The sequence below is a fragment of the Carassius carassius genome, chromosome 4, assembly GCF_963082965.1.
Source record: "Carassius carassius chromosome 4, fCarCar2.1, whole genome shotgun sequence".
In the NCBI taxonomy this organism is placed as follows: Eukaryota; Metazoa; Chordata; class Actinopteri; order Cypriniformes; family Cyprinidae; genus Carassius; species Carassius carassius.
Genome location: NC_081758.1, coordinates 25477538 through 25497053, shown reverse-complemented (window position 1 = coordinate 25497053; position 19516 = coordinate 25477538). Strand labels below are relative to the sequence as shown.

Below are 19516 nucleotides of genomic sequence, written 5' to 3'. Positions count from 1 at the left end.
CAAATCTCTATAAGTGGTTGATTGGGTAATTGATGAACTATCTTTCATTTTTTAAGAGAACTATCCTAACAGTACAATGAAATGTGGCTCTGTTCTTATCTTCTGTGCACAGAAAATGTAGAAATCTCTTAGAAATATTAGGGGTAGGGGTGAGTTCAAGCAAAACATTCCTATCATCATTCACATTTGTGCATATTTTTGAGCCATTAGGGTCAGTGTCTGTTATGGGAAGAGCTTTATTCGGATGATCACACTGCAGGCATGGGTCAGAAGCATTACCTGGGTCTTCAGAAACCTCATCATTTAACTGCAGTGGGGGAGATGTAGGGAAAGATGCTAAGAAGAGAGAAGCCAGGTCTAAGAAATAAAAGCATTGAACAAATACAAAGCGAGGATGAGAAAATAAAAAGAAACCAACCCAAATAAGGATCAATTTAAACATATTAAGTTTAAAGGAAAGGACAGTAGGAAAGAAATACACATGAAATAAATAATATTCAAAAGCTAAGCAAAAAAAAAAAATAAAAAAAATAAATAAATGGCACACAGGAGAAAAAAGGAAAAAATCTAGCGCCTTAACTCGCTATGTTAACATCCCATGTCCTCTTCACTGCTCTTTTTGTTTCTTTGCCTGGTCAAACACATACCAATATCAGGTTTGACAACATCTGTGACATGGGGACGCCGAATTCCTCCCTCTGACCTCTGAAGGTGCCAATTAACTCGGGATTATGATTGGCCCTCGCAGCTAAGGTCAGAGCTTGAATGACGGGTTGGCTTTTTTAGTGACTGCACTGAGTGGATTATCAGTCAAAAAAGCACTCACTTGTTTGCAAACGATGGCCTTTTAAAACTATAATTTACTCAATATTCCTTCCAAACCAAAATATTACCATATATAAGTTAAAATAATTAAAAGTCACAAAAAAAATAAAAATACCTTTGAGCATACTACATTACTTCTGCGAAAATTATTTACATCTCATTTTTGTTGATGTACATCTAAATGATAATAATTATATTGGGTCAAGACTACTGCCAACTGCACAATTCCCCAAGATATGAAAGCTCCTAATTCCCAGATGTGAAAATTATATTTCATTTCAACAATCAGAGTCAAGAGCAAAGGAGAGGGAGTCATGAAGGAGCACAGAGACTACACACACGGCATACACACAGGAGTCACACAGGAGAATTGCACAAGCAATTTTTTTTATAAATCATTCAGAAATCCCATTCTTGCGTAAACGGACATTTAATTTAATGGGAACATTTATGTTAAAATGATTTACAGTAAGCACGAGATATAAAGAAATCAAGTATTTTTCTGTTTTACAAATAAAGCCTGGAGTGTAAAAGTCTGTAGAAAGAAGTGGAGAAAAATTAAGAGACATTTAGGAATGTCAATTCATTTAGAAAGTTCAATTTAAGTTAGAAATTCAAGTACAAAACACCAATACTATAACACCGAAATGAAAGAAAAGGCATAAAAACAAAAATAAAAACAAAACAAACCCACATTTTAAAATAAATAAATCCCATGGCATTAACAAAAGATTCTATACTACAGATTAAGTGAGTCGCTGTGGGATATGAGGGTTTCCGTGATAACCGCCGCCTGAGTGAGTTCTCTAGAGGAGACTGTTGTGGACTGGAAAAGCCCAGACACTTTCACCAGCCTGTAAGTATCATCAATAATGAAGGAGGTCAGACTAACACAAGCCTTTCAGAGGCCAGGGGTGGAGGGGTGTGTGACTTCAACTGTCTGCCTGTACTGTGTGTGTGTGTGTGTGTGTGTGTGTGTGTGTGGTGGATGAAGAACGTTCTGACTCCATCACTGTCAAGCTGAACTCTGTCATTGAGTGTAGATGCTGACCCTGAGATGTGTTTTGAATATAAATATACCTATCTTCTATTTTGTAAAACTTGCATGAGATATATTGTAAGAAAAAAAGTCCTTAAATTTGGTTTTATAATAACAGTGTTAAAGGGTTAGTTCACCAAAAGAATCAAAATTATGTCATTAATAACTTACCCTCATTGTTTGAGTAAATGAATTACTCCGGGATATTGGTTTGTCTGAACTCAGAGGGAGTGTCAGCCACATAAAAAAAGTTAACAGCTTAAATCATTTGTGGATTAATGCTTATTGGAGATGCGAACTGTTTCAAACAATTCGGTTCGATTCGGTGAACTGGTTAAAGAAGAACCGATTAAATCGAATGATTCGTTTGCGAACCGGATATCACTACACTGCAGTGAACTCTCTCACAACAGACACGGAAGAGAAGACAATGCTGAATAAAGTCGTAGTTTTTGCTTTTTTTGGACCAAAATGCATTTTCAATGCTTCGATGCTTTTAGTGTTTCTGTAGCTCAGTTGGTAGTGCATTGCGTTATCAAGCGCAAGGTTGGGGGTTCAATTCCCCGGGAACACATGATAGGTTAAAACTGATAGCTTGAATGCACTGTAAGTCGCTTTGGATAAAAGCATCTGCTAAATGCATAAATTTAATTTAATTTAATTTAATTTTCAACAAATTCTAACTGACCCTCTGATGTCACATGGACTACTTTGATGATGTTTTTCTTACCTTTCTGGACATGGACAGTAGACCGTACAATTACGTTTCAATGGAGGGACAGAGAGCTCTCGGACTAAATCTAAAATATCTTAAACTGTGTTCCGAAGATAAATGGAGGTCTCACGGGTTATTAATGACATAATTTAGATTTTTGGGTTAACTAACCCTTTAAACAACAATAGATTACTGATATATTAATGACATTAATCCACAGTGATATTTATATTTTTTTGTACCCAGAGTGTGTATTTGCTGTATTACAACAGATGGTGTTACCTGATGAGAGGGGTAGAGAGGAGCTGGATCCAGCGCTGGTCGGGCCGAATGGATCCAAAGACAGCAGATCATTATTGGATAATCTACTGTTTGAAGATAGATTAAAAAAAAAGATGAAAGTTGTAAAACAAAGTGAATAATTGGTTACACTGTTTTTCAATAAAGGTAAAAAAGCTTCTCTTACTCATTAAAGGATGTCTGCGCTATCTTGGACCGTCCCAGTTCATCGCCTGTAAAACAATGAGAAAACAAGCAACTGAGTAACAGCGCACCTCTTCAGGTTTATTCACGAACTGGAGTCAGGTGCAAGAAACCCCTTAAATTAAGCTGAGAAATCCCTTTACAAATATAACTTCTCAACTTAGCATTCTTACAGCTGAGCACTGCTCATTAGGCCCTGATTAAAATGCAGCTCATGTGTTTCATGCAGTAAAAATTAAATACTAGATTAAGACATAGGTTATTGTTGGATAGAAGAAAAAAATTAATAAATAAAATATGGAAGCAAGGAAATGAACAGCAGTAGTCATTTGCTTAAGAAAGGATAGTGTTTCTAATCATTAAGTGCCATGTCAAGTGGTTTAAAACTGGTAGCAAGTTGAGTACTACATGAGACACATGTTCTTGCAACCCCATTTGTCACTGGTCAAGGTATCAAATACATACATTTAAAATGACATACTATAAAGAATCTACATCTGAAATGGTATGTATTTGAGACCAAATCCCAAAGACATACCTTATATTATACACAAAGGACAAATGACAGTGTTAAAAGACAACAGATTATATTAGTAACCAAATATAATTTTGGTACAAATAATTAATTTTGTGATTTGCACATTTTGTTTTGAATTTTTTAAGCTTCACAGGAATCCCTCAATCCCACCAACACAAACGCAGCTGTGGACCAAAAGAGAGTTTGGGAACACTGTCTCAGATTCTTGGGGAATACTCACCAGCCTTTGGTTTCATAGCAGGGAATGTTTGTTGTCGTGTCATTCCTACAGTAAGTACGTGTGAGATCCACATTTACAATAACATTCACTACTGCATATTCTTCAGTTTATTCTGTAAACCTAATTTACACAAGCGCCACGTAATAAGTAATATATCCGTACCAGATTTTATTTATTTTTTATTATTTGTATCAGTTACTGATTACTGATTAGATATTGGATATTTAACTGTGCACATTTCACGATTTAGAACATATTAAGCAGTCATCCAAAGTACACTAAAGTTAAAACGCTAATAATTTAATAACACAGATGAATGTACTCTTTAAATGGATCTCAAAATAAATATACATTTTTCATACTATCCATTATAACGTAATGATTTCCAAATTTAAGCATTTAAAACATTTTTGTGTGCGTGTTTTCTTTTATTTAGACAAAACAGTATTACATTTTAATACTGGCCATTTATCAGTTATTGGCCATAGCCCAACATCAATAAGCTGATAAATAAAATTTATGCTGACCATGAAATCAGTTTGTAAAAAGAATTGAAACATGTTTCCATTAAAACATAAGAAAAGAAAGCTTTCTCGACTATCTATCTTTTGTTGTTGCTGAAATTGCATCTTGGTGTGATTTCAGATAAAATACAACATATATTAGATTAAAGGACTCATGGCATAAAATTATTTACCAGACCTTATCAAATTTAGCATGTGCAAGAAGTTTGCAATAAATGTGTTTTTTTGAAGAAATGTTTACCGTTCCAGTGCAAGAATAACAAAATGTTTCTACTGTAAGCTCAATTACTGTCTTACAGATTTAAAATATGTAAAACTTTCCTGGGAGGTTGAAATGGTTGCTCTTGATGTGAGAACATGCCGCAGTGTAAACACTACATTCTGGCATGCATCTGTGTTCATTTAAGCCACAATTTACTGGAAAAATGTAAAATTATGATTGATAGACAAACATAAACACACAATTAAGCAGTTAATCTTGCTCATGTCTTAAGAAGGCAACACTGTGCTACTCAGATGAGGAAAAAATGGGAGATGATGTTTATTTTCTCATGGGATGAGTTGGCTTTGGAGGGGGTCACCAGAGCAACATGGAGGCTTGGCTAGAAACGTCACAGCCAAGAAAACGAAAAAGAGAACTCAAAATGGCAGAGCCAGACCTTCAGAGTGACAGAGGGATGGAGGGAGGATGAAAAAAGAGATGAATACTCACTGGATTGGTTTCTCTTCATATGAACCTGGAAATGAAAACAGGCTTTTATTAATGAGAGTGAGAGGAGTTATGAAAACAGCAGAAGACATGAAGTGCTTCATCCCCACAATCATTCAATAGATACCGGCTTCACAGGATGACACGGAAGCACGCGCACACACACACACACACACACACACACACACACACACACACACACACACACACACACACACAAAAGAATTAACAGAGAACTGCAGTAGTGAGATTACATATTCAAACCATAAGTTCAGCAACAATATTCTGCAGGCAGTCTAAACATGAGGAAATGAGTGGCAGAAAATTCAACCGAATTCACTACAACGATTGTTCTGAGGCTAAGAAATGTCCACAAGAGTCAACTAGCAAAACGCCAACAAATGCACAAAGACGGAAAGGCTTGGTTTATTGTGTATTCAAAGTGATTCATATGAAGCCTCTCTGTCGCAAACTCTGTCTGAGTGGATGGAAAAAAAAAAAATCAACGCATGGACCATACAACTAACTAAACGGTAGACTGCAAAGGAAAAACACACAAAACAACACATGCATACTAATCCACATATGTGCATAAAGTAAAGGCAGGGTTTAGTCCCACAGGGAGAGTGGCAAATGGGTTCAATTACAGCACCCAGGCCACATACCTGCCAACAAAACAAAGAGAGAGAGAGAGAACATGAAGGGGAAAGAGAGACAACAGAAGACTAGGGGAGATGGAAACGGAAAGCTCAATAATAGCAATAATCTACAACAGATGACCTGGTATCCGTCGTCACCTAGATTTCCTGACTTAACCAAAATGGCCATAAACATAAAATCTGCCTAAAAATTGAAACAAACAGAGCAACGAAAAGAAATGAGACTGAGAGGCAAAGGAAACAACTGTGATACGTGTCACAGACAGATGTTCAGTATGGTGAATGTAGTTTTCGAGATGTGTAAATGAGTGATTTCTGAGGACAGTTGGGAGAAGACAGAAAGCTCAAAGCCTGGTGAAATGAATGATGAAGAGCCTACCTAAAAGATGTGTGTTAATCCATCTCAAACAGAGCAAACAGAGGCTGTGTCAGCGAAGGTGTCTAAAGTAAACTGTCGCCCTGTGCTCACTGAAAACACAAGCTGGCACTTGTGAGGATGTGTTATTGCAGAAATACTTCACTCTGTCATTTCAAAGCGTCACAACAGAATGAAGAGTGAGCGATGCAGAGAGAAACACACAAAAAGGGTGAAACTGAGCAGAGAAAACAATGTTACTGTTAACAAACCTAACCAATTTGTCTTTTATTGTGTCCATAACACATCTTATGTTTATCAGCCAATACAAACACTCTATCATTCAATAGTTTAGTTGGTACAGTTTTTAAAAGTGTTCTCTGAACAAAGTCTCTTACGAATTATTGTTACAATTTAAAATTTCTATTTTCTAATTTCATTTATTTATATATTTTGAAAATATTATTGATTCCTGTGACGAAAAGCTGTATTTTCAGCATCCTCACTCATTCTTCAGAGTCACATGATCTTTCAGAAATCATTCCAATAAGCCGATTTGATGCTCAAGAAACATTTCTTATTGTTATCATTATTGTTGAAAATACATAGTTGTGGTGCTCAGCATTTGTGTAGAATCTGGATTCTTTGATAAACAGAATGTTCCAAATAGCATTTAACAATAAGAATAAGAAGATCATTTGTAATATTAAATGACTTTACTGTAACTTTTGATCAATTGAATGCATCTTTTTTTTTTCTTTGGGGAGAAGAGCTGCAAACCCATTCATAAGAATCAGGCATATTTAGATTTTTTAACCAACTGGCTCTGAACATGTCAAGACACCGGCTGCCTTTATTTTAATTAAAAACTATTAAACTAAAAATTTTCTACAGACAGCTCTTGCCCACGCGCATTTACCTACAGTACACGATCTTACTCATTAGAAACAGAGACCCTCCGTGCTTCCTGTGGTGAGATTTCAGGCAGGAAGTTGCATGGGTTTGTTTACCAACAGCACACACACACAAACACACACACACACACACACACACACACACACACACACACACACACACACACAGATGGTCCACAGGCTCACAGTGTGAACAGGAGGAATTCTTTGACCACATAACTGTACACACACGCTCTTCATTTACAACATTAAATGACAGAATAGGAGGTCACCTTTGCACAAACCAGTACATGTGTGATGTCACCTGTCATGTCATAGTGACCAACTCAGACTCAAACCACTTCAGATTAATAAAAAATTCATTCCCAACACAATGTTGCTTTGAATGAGCCAGTTAATTCTACAGGTGTGGATTACACACCCACACACACACAAAATATAATTGTACTCAGGCACACAACTCAGGATTGGAAAAAAGTGTGAAAGGATTTTCAGCATTTCTAAAGATCGCCTGTAAATATCATAATCAAATATTGCCCTCTAGTGTCTGCTGGGCCAATGTAGTTTTGGTGGAAGAGATGAAACTAGATGTGTGGGAAACAGAAACATGACTGTAAATGATATCAACCAATCACAAGTCTCTTTGCTGACGCTGTACAATCACCCTTTATAAAGAGCCCAGCGTGCATTCCTGTGTTTATGAATGAATGTGAATGCGCGGTATACGTCTATATGTGAGGAGTATGCGGTCATGGGATCTGGTGTGAGGCGTGAGTCTCTTACGGCAGGGGTGGGCGAGAGGGAGATGTTTCCAATCGAGGCCTTCAGCTCGTCGATGGTGGCTTTGTGCTGGTGTGTGCCGTTGTTGGTCTGCACGGGTTTGATCTGGACGTGGAATTTTCTTGGCTCGTCTTCATCTTCTGAGTCACTGGATGAATAAAAGGAGTTCTCTTTGGCATGTGATCAGAACATTAAGGAAAATGGTTGTGCCGGGCATGCAATTTCGTCTACAGTATCACAGGCTAAGAAGATCAGATTTGGTGTTTTATTTACATTTTTTAAGCTGTATTTTAGTCCACATAGAGTGATGACACAGCTTTGGTAAAGAAAACAGAAGAACGAAGAAAATCTGATGGGAAGAAATGACTTGGCAGGCATTCAGATAAAAGTGCAACAAAGAAAGTTATCACACTATGTTCTCAAGCCCCCAAAAAAAAAGTGTTCAGAGTTTATGCTGAGTAGAGGCGATGAAAGAGATAAAGGACAATGTTTCTGTGGCTGAGATGAAAGTGTGTGTGATTGGGGAATGGAAGAGATGGATCTGGAGTAAGGATATCATTCTCATTGACTTCTGGTCGGATACAGAAGCCCTCCTCGTCCAGCTGAGGCACATTCTGCAGAAAAACACAGACCACGCCACAGACAAAATCCTATTATTCACAATCTTCAATACATCACAACACCAGGAGAGTCTGACTGAGGTAAAACACACTATTGTTAGCAATATCGCAAGAAGTATTTAGACTATGTTGTCTTTACTTTACATTGTAAGAATTATAGACAGTCCTTTAACAACATTAGGTCACCACTCACGGCGTTATGAAGATCTATAGCACCGTAGAAACCCGGCGGAGCTCCGTTGGAAGCGTTCTGAACGAAAGATCGTAAGTGCAAATCAAACAGACTTTCTCCCAAATAACAAGAGGGAGCATACATCGATCAGAAGAACGAGTTTCATATTATGAAATGACAGAAAAACACCTTCAGTATTGTATTAATACTATTAATGCATTAATAATTACTGTAACATTCAAAATAAGAATAATTTTCTCGGATAATAAAAAAATGTAATAATGTAAAAAAAAGTATACTCACAACCGCTTCTACTTCAGCTGATTCACTATTCAATAGGGAGAAAAGTACTTCATTTGACCACAATTGCAAAATTACTCAAACACTATAATTATTGCTATAAATTACAAAAAACTCTCCATAACAAAAAATATGTCTACTTTTCTAATCTTAAATTCTTTTAATCACCAGATCGAAAATTTCATAATCCTGTCACATAAAATTACAAGTTACTCACAAAATACTATGAAGAACGGTAGGTTTAAGAATTTAGTTTAAAATATATATTTTTTAAATCATAAAAACTGAGTGAGAGAGCACATTAAAGTAAAAGTCAAGACTTACGTGGAATCTGTGTCTTTATCTCTCCGTCTGCCTGGTATGGCAAAGGTCTTCCTTTTTCTGGGTTTGGCAGCTAAACAGACACAGAGATGATTATTACAAATCTAGACAAATAGAGTTGATTCTGAAACAAATCTTAAAATGGGTATTTTGATTTTTAAACAGAATGTAAAGGCTACAAAACTATCGTTCTAAAGAGATGTAATCAGAGATATTAAAGTGAAATTACATTCTATATTATTTTTCTATACAACTAAAAGAAAATGGGAATAGAGAGAAAAATGAATTCAGACCTTCCGTGGCGACTGAGACATTACATTCCTCAAATTCAATGGGCCCTGTAATGATAATAACAAACAAATACAAATGAATGAAGGGATGTCCTGTTACAGTATACTAAATTCAAGAATTAATATACGGCAAAATATTGTATATCAAAAATAATTTATTATTATTATAATGTAGGTCGCTGGCAATCAGCACAATTTGACTTCCCCTTTATGCCAGAGCATTTAGTTCACAGCCAGCATGCAACACACACACACACACACGCGCGCCTGGAAGCACTTCTGCTTTTAACCTCAGAAATCAAACGAACACACAAATCCAATACAATGACGTGCAGCACTGATTACACTCTCACGCTAAATGCTGTATACTCAGTTTGCAGTCATGACCCAACAACATGTCAGCCAATTTATTTCAGAGTGAAGTTAAACCGCAAAACAATAGGATTCAACATCTACTCCTATCATTTAATCTGAACAGCATATAAATATGAACTCTGTGCTTTCGTGACTGGGCGTAAAGAGAGGAGAGATGCCCCTCAGTGCTCTAAGAGCCCTTTGGAGCGCGTTTTCTTTTGTGTTAATGCACATAAAAGCTAATGCTTGTTCAAGAAAACGAAAGACAGTATTTTTCTACTATCAGACCTCTGCAAGAGAGCCTGGGGCGCTATTTTCATTGCACAGAAAATGCCTTGACCTGAAAAAACAAAAGCGTGTGATGTTTAACTCAAGCGGCTGAATACAGTTTCCCTGGAGAACGACGGCTGTGAGCGGACCTCATGAGCACTGTTCAGAACAGTCACGACAGGCACACATCACACACGCTGACGCAGATACAGTACGACTCGAAGATCTACTCTACTGCACCAGATTAATTTACTCTCTTATCTCTGTTATTGTTTGTTTGAGATCATCTCGGATCACACAGAACTAGAGGTCACATGCTGTCAGTTCACAAACATACCCAAACACACACACACACACACAATCACACACACACAAAAATTAAGACCCACTACAACTGAAATCATATTAAATATATCAGATTATTTGATTTACTTGAACCACACACCGTCTTATTAGAGATATAGCACAGACATTTACTTTTTTTTCATATTATGTAATAATTCTATTAGTGCTGTCAAATGATTAATCGCATCCAAAATAAAAGTTTACACGATACATGTATGTGTATTGTGTATATTTATTATTTATATACAAACACACACACAATACAGTATATATTTTGAAAATATTAAAGTTTTATATTATATAAATATATTTAATATATAGAAATAACTTATTTTTCTTAAATATATGCATTTATATATACATAAATATACACAGTATACACACAAATATTATGAAAAACTTTTATTTTGGGTGCTTGGCAGCAATAAATTCTATATAATATAATATTTATAAACAACCTAACCTTCAGAACCACATTTTTAGAATAAAACAAAAGCAAAACTACAAAATAAAATGAAACAAAACAGCAAAATAGAATACAGCCTTCAAAATAGAAAAGCTCCAAAAAAAAAAAAAAAAAAAAAACCTGTATTCATGTAAAGCACTTTGAATGACCATTGTGTAAAAAATGTGCTATATAAATAAACTTGCTTTGCCTTGCCTTCATTACAACAAATCAGCAAGTATATCAAAACAGATTTAGAAAGCCGGACAATGCAGATTGATTTCTAAGATTTCCATTCAGCTGCAGGACTGAGGAAAAGTTTCTTCTGAGTGATGTCAGGCGAGGAACCGTACGACTGACAACACTTCCAGTCTCCATCTAACAGCATTTACACACACAAATCCAAACAGCAGACACAACAATGCCATCTTAATCTGGAGAAAGTATTAGGTTTGGTTTAAATTCATGTTCACCGACAGACCGCTTTGTTTACATGAACACGTGTGTATTTATGTGTGTGTGTGTGTGTGTGTGTGTGTGGGTGGGGAGGGGGGAGGTTATAGCAATACCTTGAGGAAAAAATTGCTGAAAAAAGTCCACAGAAGTTAGCTAAATCGAATAAAACTGTCCTTCCTTGGAAAAATAATTTAAAAACTCTAAAAATTCAATCAAGTTAAGTTTTGATTATGGATTGTCTTTAGAAATTATAATAAGATAAAAAAATAAAAAAATAAACACAACAGTCTAAAGAATGTCCTTATTTAGATAGCTAGGTAATATGAGCTTTTGTCAATTCTCTTACACGTGTCTGCTTGTTTATGAGTGGCGCATGCAGTCATGCATTTACCTGAGGAATATTTGTATTTTTTTGATTTTTATTGCATATGCTGAGCATGGACTCTCGGCTGGCACAGCGAGGAGAGTTTGCGTGTCTGGCTGGTGGCCAGTTCACAGCCCAGCTGGATACCTTGCAATCTCCCTACAGCCCAGCGTGTCTCTTCGGGATTGTTTCTGTGGTACAAAGTTTGTTCAATCTCTCTCTCTCGCTCTCTCTCTATACTGGTTAGGACTGCTCTGACTCTGCTCAGGTTATTGCTCTGACAGCGGATCAATCCCTAATGAACAGCTTGATATGGGGAAGGAATGTTTTGTTGACCAAAACAGCTTTTAGACTCAATTAATTCTGCTGTCAAAACAAATGGAGGGCAGCCAAAAGCCAGAATGGTCCATCTAGACTCTTAGGGGTCACTATATCTTCATACATAGTTTATCTGGGCTACCTTTATATCGAATATTATATATATATATATATATATATATATATATATATATATATATATATATATATATATATATATATATATATATATATATATATATATATATATATACATACATACACTTATACATACATACATACATACTTTTAATCAGCAAGGACACCTTAAAATAATCCAAAATGACAGTAAATAAATTTATAATGCTACAAAAGACTTCTCTTTCAAACACGTTTTTGAACTTCCTTTTATTATTATTATTATTATTATATTAAATCAGCATTTTAGAAAGATTTCTGAAGGATCATGAATAAGCAAATAAGCAAATGTCAAGAATAAATTACATATCAAAATATATTATAACTAATTTATTAAATATATTGAAAACGGTTGTTTTAAAATATAATATAATATAATATAATATAATATAATATAATATAATATAATATAATATAATATAATATAATATAATATAATATAATATAATATAATATAATATAATATAATATAATATAATATAATATAATATATAATATAATATAATATAATATAGGAGTGGTGAGAAACTCAGGCCATTTGGTTTAGCCGATGTCACAGTGTCATGGTGTTCGAAAAACACAGTAAAAGTTCTGAAACACTGCTAAGAGAGGAAAAACATTTTAAGAAGAAGAAAAAATGAAAGCCTTCAAGCCAAAACAAAGGCAAAAGCCTAGTGTTTAACATTTATATAGTTAATATAATTGTTGGCTAAACTGGTTTAATTATGCTCCACACCCCTTTAGCTTCAAGAAAGATTATATTCTCTATGTGAATTGTGAAAAAACTTCCACCCTCTGAAAGGAGGGAGAAGCAGGAGGTCAAATGAAAGGTCACGGGGGGATAAGTGAGGAAAAATAGCAAGAACACAGGGGGAAGTGTAGCTGTGTCAAGCTCTATCAATTTCAAGTGGCTTAGTCTCATGTAAAGGTGGGTGAGCTTGACATTCCACTTAGCATGTGACGGCCAGTGCTGGCTGAGACCTTGGCTGAAGGGTCAGAACGCCACAAATCCTCCAGTGTTACAGCCATCAAGCCAAACATACTGCTAGTGTTATAGTGCAGACTACTGCTCATTTCTAATACCCCACCCAAAAAAAAAAAAAGAAATGATTTAGCCAGTTGGTAATGAACTCAGTTGGTAACATGACCAGTCATGTTAATAATATCAAGAGCAGAGTAATTGAGTGCCAGAGGTTAATGCTGTGTGTGAGTGATTTAGCTGTATTACCTGGTCTCTCTTTGCCTGTCCCTTTGCTTTCTGCCAGTTTCTGTACGAGGCTCTCAACAGAAGTGTTCTCCATGTTTTTCACAAACTCTTCTTGCACCTTTAAAAGAATAAACCAATATTTGAATACAGATGGAGTAGACATATAATAGGTATACAAGCTTAATCAGTTGCAAATAACATATGAAAAGTTCAGATGCAAAAGTGAAATAACTGAACATATACATGGGATCTCGAGAAAAATGTTCATTTTAGACAGCACTTAGAGGCTTTTCCATTGGAACTCTTTATATGGTTCCCTAAAACAATTTAAAGTTGGCCTTTGTAAGTGGTCTAGGTTCAAGCATTTATTCACTTAGGATTAAAAAAAGAACTTTCATAAAAACCAAACCAACCAGCTCTGAAACAATAGTTAACTACAACTCAAACCATAAAAAGCATGTTAGTTATTTGAAATAAAATAAATGTTAATTGAAATAATTAAATTTCCCATTTTCATTTTGTTGAACTTGTCATACTAAAACAATTAAAACGCACACAAAAAAGACATTAAAAATAAAAATACAATAAAATGAACAATTATGAAAACTTCAAAATGATCATGGAAAATGTAAACATTTAAAATATGACTAAAAACCTCAATAGTATTTGAATGATTTAAAATAATACTACTCTGAAATGAATCAAATAAAAAGAAAGAATATCAGACGAAAAGACAAAATGTATTAGATTGTGCACTTAAAGTCCACATGAATAAATGCACACTATTTACTTTGTTGGCACACAATGCTAATCTTGAAGTGAACAATTCTACTGAAAAGTTTGTGTGGGTAATCTTTATCAGTTTGATAGCTTGGGCAGAGTCTCCTTAACCACTCCCCTCAGACCGTTAGGTTGCTGTGAGCGAGAGATGGACCAAGTGTGCTAAAATAAAACTAAAATAAAATAAAACCAAATATGAGCATGCAATAGCTCTGTGGTCAATAACCATTAAAATGCCTAAAAGTGATCGTTTTGCTGTGGGTCTATAGGAATTAGATTGGTGCGTTCAGTTGGCTGCACAGAAGTGTATTTCAATGAATAACAGGTTGTGCATGTGCTCTAAATCACTCTAAATCAGAGGCAATGGGATTGAGGACTGATAAGGAAGGACTGATCAGATAGCATCGCGTTATGAAATTAATTTATGCTTGTTTGACTTCTGCACATCTAAGGGTCTTTGGCGCCCTCTGTTGCTAAATAATGCTCCAACAGCCAGATTTCAGGCGTCATCCAGCGTTGCCATACCTTTCACGCATTGAATTTTCATTGATTTTCCAGTTGTTTTGTGATTACTGGATAAATATTTTTTTTATAAACAATTGTATAATTACTATAAAAAGAGAAATATTGTGCAGCAGATCATAACTAGAAAAATAGATTTTGCAGGATTAGAAATTACCGGGAGGAAAAAAAATGTTTTATATTGTGTAAAAAACAACAACAATAACAAACAAAAATAAGAAATAAAAAGAATAAAAAATATATATATTTAATATAAATTGTAATATTAAATAAATAATATAAAGAAATATATAAAGACAAAGAATCATGTGTGTATATATATGTGTGTGTGTGTGTGTGTATGTGTATGTATATATATATATATATATATATATATATATATATATATTTATATATATATATATATATGGGATGAAGGGATCTAAAAATATGGTCATGCAGAATAAGACATTAATGTGTGCTTTAGAAGTATTAATTAACTATTAATAAAGCATTAATAAGCCAGTGTGCTAGTAATATGCATGCTAATAAGCAACTACTTAAGTGCTAAATGGTCCTTAAAATAAAGTGTTACCACAGCTTTTGTTGTTGTTGTAAATTTCATGTTATACTTTTTTTTCTTCTTTTTTTTTTTAAAGCACATTTGTGTAAATAAATAAAAGGGTGATTAGTGTATACCTCTCCTATCTGTATGTGCGTCTCTTCAACAGACTGACAGTATGAATGGATAATCTCCTGCATACGCAGTACATGTTCCTCTTCAATGCCTTGGAATTTCTGTAGACACAAACACACAACATGTTAATAATTTATCTTTCTGAAATGGTGCAAAAGCAGTTGAAAAATGCATAATACTCGGTTTAGACAGTGTTGAAAAGTGAAGCTGAAAGCAGATGTTAGAAATGATAACTAGAAATGAGACTACCACAATAGTCCTGTGTGTGTCTGTACATAAGACATTACCCTTCTTATGTTGTTGGCATAACACTATGAATAGCCTATTTGGGTGGTCTGGGTGGCTAAAAAAAAAGCATTTAACATGCATAAACACAGTGAAAATAAAAATGCATGAGTGGATGTGGCATATGTGTGTGTGTGTGTGGCTGGATGGCTGCATGCCTGGTTTGCTGTTTATGCTGCTCTCAGACTGACAGTAGGATTTCAGAAGATTTAAGAGGAAGAGGAGAAAAAGATGAGGAAATGAGCAGAAACAAGATAATGACAGCATAAGTCAGAGCATGTGTGACCACAGGGAAAAACGTGTGTGTGCATGCGTGTAGATCATTTAAAGAAAAATAAAAATAAATGAAGCTTAAGCTTTGTATGTATGAGGCCTCTTTTGCTCTGAAAATAATTGTGCAGGATTGGTCAGGGCCTGCTAGTGTTTCCTGCATGGCGCTACTGAATTTAAAACACCAAGGCCAAAGACATGATATTCAGACATTAATTTACTTTTTATATTAAGTTGTGAGCTTGCTTATAAATATACCAGTTGTTTCTGGTCTGATTGGTTGAGAGGTCTTTCCACCAATTAAATATTCAACCAATAACGCCACGGGAACCGTTTCACCATTTGAATCCCTCCGCTTGCAGCATTTCTCACAGCGGGTGTCATGGTGGATGCTTAAATCCACTACAAATTTATAAATAATACTGTTTTTGCGTCACGGAATGCAGTTTTACAAGCCATTTATACTGAGGGTAGAAATACATCCATTCTGATATAGAAACTGATTACACACAAAATATATATATAAATATATTTATATTTCACAGTATGGGTACAACAGGCTTGTAGTATAAAAGTATGTGTGTCGACACTCATGCACTCTTCACACAGTCTTACTTGTGCGGTTTCTGTCATTCTTTGCTCAAATTCTGTCTTTGCAGTGGCATATTTCTCCACATATGACTTATAGGTCTCAGTGGCTTTCTTGACCTTCAACCCAGCCTACAAACAAACAAACAAAACAGACAGAGAGTACACAGTTAGACACCTTAGAAGACGTGTTTTGAATTTTCCTTTTTTTATCTGGTAAATCTCCCCTAATATCTACCACAGACACAATTCCTTTAGGAGCTCAAGTCGGTGGATGAATGGACATTCCTAAAAGGACTGATCTGGCAAACTTTCAAGCATTCAGTAGTACTTGGACTATCATTCATGTATGTACTAGTCTATGCGTGTACCTTGTCCAGGTCTCTCTGTGTGGCCCCCTCTTTGCGCATGCGTTCTTGCTCTAGTGTCTTGCTGACGTAGTTCTCTTTGCTCTTCTGTAAGGCCTGAGACACACTCTGGATGTTCTGCACAGCCTCCAGTGTGGACGACACCTCCTCCTTTGTCTACAAGCCAGAGAAACCAGAAAGAGCCTCAGTGTTATTCTCATCTTAAAAAAATGTCATCTCCACAGCCCTTAATAGCTTTCTCTTAAATTTGTATAATGGGCATTTGATGCAATTGTTGAATTTTTGCAAGGTTTTCATCTGTGAAGTTTGAATTGAATATTTATCATTTAAACTGGACCCTAAGAACTAACTTCAAGGATGAAATAACTTAACTCTTCAACTCTTGTTAAATTTTCTCTGTATCAAAATGTATTTATTTATAAACCATGGTTGTATTATTTGTACTGTCTTTAATCTATGCTGGCAGGGGAAATTTGGTTAACTGTCATTAAATTCCCATCAATAAGCTTGTAAGTTCATATTTACAAAAAACATTTATTTTCAGTAAAACATACAGCTCACATCCACAGAAGTAATAAAATCTAAGAGAAACTAGTCAGACAAATATGCACAAATTTAAAGAGCAAAAAAAAATATATATATTATTACAAAATACATTTCAGAAGTCTCCATGAGAAGACGAGGACCATATTCACAAACAGATCAGAAATAAGCAGTTAATGTTGTGACATTGTACAGGAGACCAATATTATTATTATTATTATTATTATGCAACTATATTCCCATTTCATATTGATACTCCTCACTCGAAAAACAAATATGAGAGATGAGTGATATCAGACCTCTGACCTTTTTCGAGGAGTGACGTGTGTACCGCAGACTCATTTTAACTGAGAAGTTGGGTTCATACTTTGCTATGCAGCATGTTGTGAGCAAACTTACATGGATATTAATCAGACGCCAAAGATGATGGCAGCTCCCATACCTTCTTATGATTTTTGGCTTGATCCTCCACATATTTCTGGACTTCCTTGATGAGCTCTTGAAGTTTGCGGACCAGCTCCATGTGACACGCTGCCAGTTTCTCTGTGGACTGTTTAAACACATCCCACACCGGCGCAAACGTCCTGTGGAACAAATAGTCGTCTCAAAGAATAACACTCCACACACATCGTACAAATAAAACGGGAAATGTGTTAAACATGATTTGCGATTTAACACCAAGGTGTGTTTATTCTCTCGATATCAGATTTATCTTCTGGTCCTGGCTGTTTTTAATGGAAACAGCTCTGTGCATGGTTTAATGACACTATAATGTCTGTACTGACAATATGATATGTGAGGGGGCTTCAGAGGAATAAAGTGCCCCCCCCAACTAGCATATTTAGCGAAGTTATACAAACTTCGGCTATTTTAGGACCACAATAGAATAACAATTAATGCTTTCTTCCTGCAGATCTTTTTGAAGTCGCTAACTAAGTTTCGCCCGATTGCCAATATGTCTAGCATTAGAAGAAAAAATACAGCACGTCTGCAAGAATAAAGTTTACATAGAATAAAGATTTTAAAAATGTTCCAGGCAGGTAAGTGAACAGCTGTGGGTATTCATTTTGTTTCCTTGCATGTAATGAGCTTGGGCTGTAATGGATTAAGCCTTAGAGACATAGAAATGATGTGGCTTTACCAATTCATTATAAATACATTATTGAAACTGTGTTTATAATGAACCTACTGGTAAACCCTAAGTCCGAACACACACACGCTTACCCTAGTTGAGAGCAGTTGCTGGCAGTCTTGGCCAGTTTGGTCATTGATCTTGAATATGCCTCCTCTATGGTGGATCTGTGACAAGAGCCGAAAAAACCATGTGAGAATAATCCATCAAGTCCAAATAATGACAGGCCATCTAACACTGACTATTATTTAGAATAATAATAATAATAATAAAATCCTTTAAACAACACTTTGATCTCACAAACCTTTTCATATACTTGCAAACAATAGTCAGTAATTAATTGTGCTTCAAAACAATGATTTAAAGAAAATCTACTCAATGCAAGTTGCACAAATGACAGATACACCTACATATAGACAAACAAGGGCCTCTGATTTTGTCCTGTCTTGAACTTAAAGGAGATATGAAGTAAATCAAACGATAATACAATACTGCCATATTGGCCAGTATTAAAACCACACACTGAAAGTGTTGTGCTTACAAGCACTGTTAATTGGTCATGATCTTAACCTTTTGATTCAAAAGCTTATGCGTAAATGTTTGAAATTAGTTTTGTAGACAAATATAAATTGCGCCTGCACATGAATGGAAAAGGTTTTTAGGTTTTAAAAAAGCAGTGTGTGCTCAGCCAAACATGAACCCATTCAGTACTGTTTAAGCAGCGTTTTAGGATGTTGCTTGGGATATCTGAAAGAAACCCACAGTGTTTTGGTCACTATGTAATTTCCAGATTTCCACTTTTGACACTTCAATAGTTCGGATGATTTCACTATTATTCTAAAATGTGTAAATCTGTAAGTGCATCCACAACTTTGATAAGGTAGTGTTATTTGGGAAACTCTTTTGAGTTTTCACTCTGACAGAGACCACGTCACACCCGGTCCAGGAGGGG

At 35.4% G+C, this 19516-nt stretch overlaps 1 protein-coding gene across 5 annotated transcripts in view; it reads right to left on the bottom strand.

Moving 5' to 3' along the window:
• LOC132139607 (F-BAR domain only protein 2) overlaps nucleotides 1-19516 on the bottom strand; it is a 39295-nt gene that overhangs the window by 6943 nt on the left and 12836 nt on the right. For 3 of the 5 annotated variants that reach the window (XM_059548083.1, XM_059548086.1, XM_059548087.1), the window contains exons 3-18: nucleotides 18657-18731; nucleotides 17875-18016; nucleotides 16893-17045; nucleotides 16549-16653; nucleotides 15381-15479; nucleotides 13422-13518; nucleotides 9468-9512; nucleotides 9178-9247; nucleotides 8857-8881; nucleotides 8575-8631; nucleotides 8318-8375; nucleotides 7765-7940; nucleotides 5057-5081; nucleotides 3821-3865; nucleotides 3046-3091; nucleotides 2862-2947 (exon numbers count right to left, since the gene is read on the bottom strand). In XM_059548083.1, the coding sequence (XP_059404066.1) occupies nucleotides 2862-2947; nucleotides 3046-3091; nucleotides 3821-3865; nucleotides 5057-5081; nucleotides 7765-7940; nucleotides 8318-8375; nucleotides 8575-8631; nucleotides 8857-8881; nucleotides 9178-9247; nucleotides 9468-9512; nucleotides 13422-13518; nucleotides 15381-15479; nucleotides 16549-16653; nucleotides 16893-17045; nucleotides 17875-18016; nucleotides 18657-18731 (1304 nt within the window). The remainder of the gene's footprint in view (nucleotides 1-2861; nucleotides 2948-3045; nucleotides 3092-3820; nucleotides 3866-5056; nucleotides 5082-7764; nucleotides 7941-8317; nucleotides 8376-8574; nucleotides 8632-8856; nucleotides 8882-9177; nucleotides 9248-9467; nucleotides 9513-13421; nucleotides 13519-15380; nucleotides 15480-16548; nucleotides 16654-16892; nucleotides 17046-17874; nucleotides 18017-18656; nucleotides 18732-19516) is intronic. The other 2 variants (XM_059548085.1, XM_059548088.1) reach the window with 1 other exon arrangement.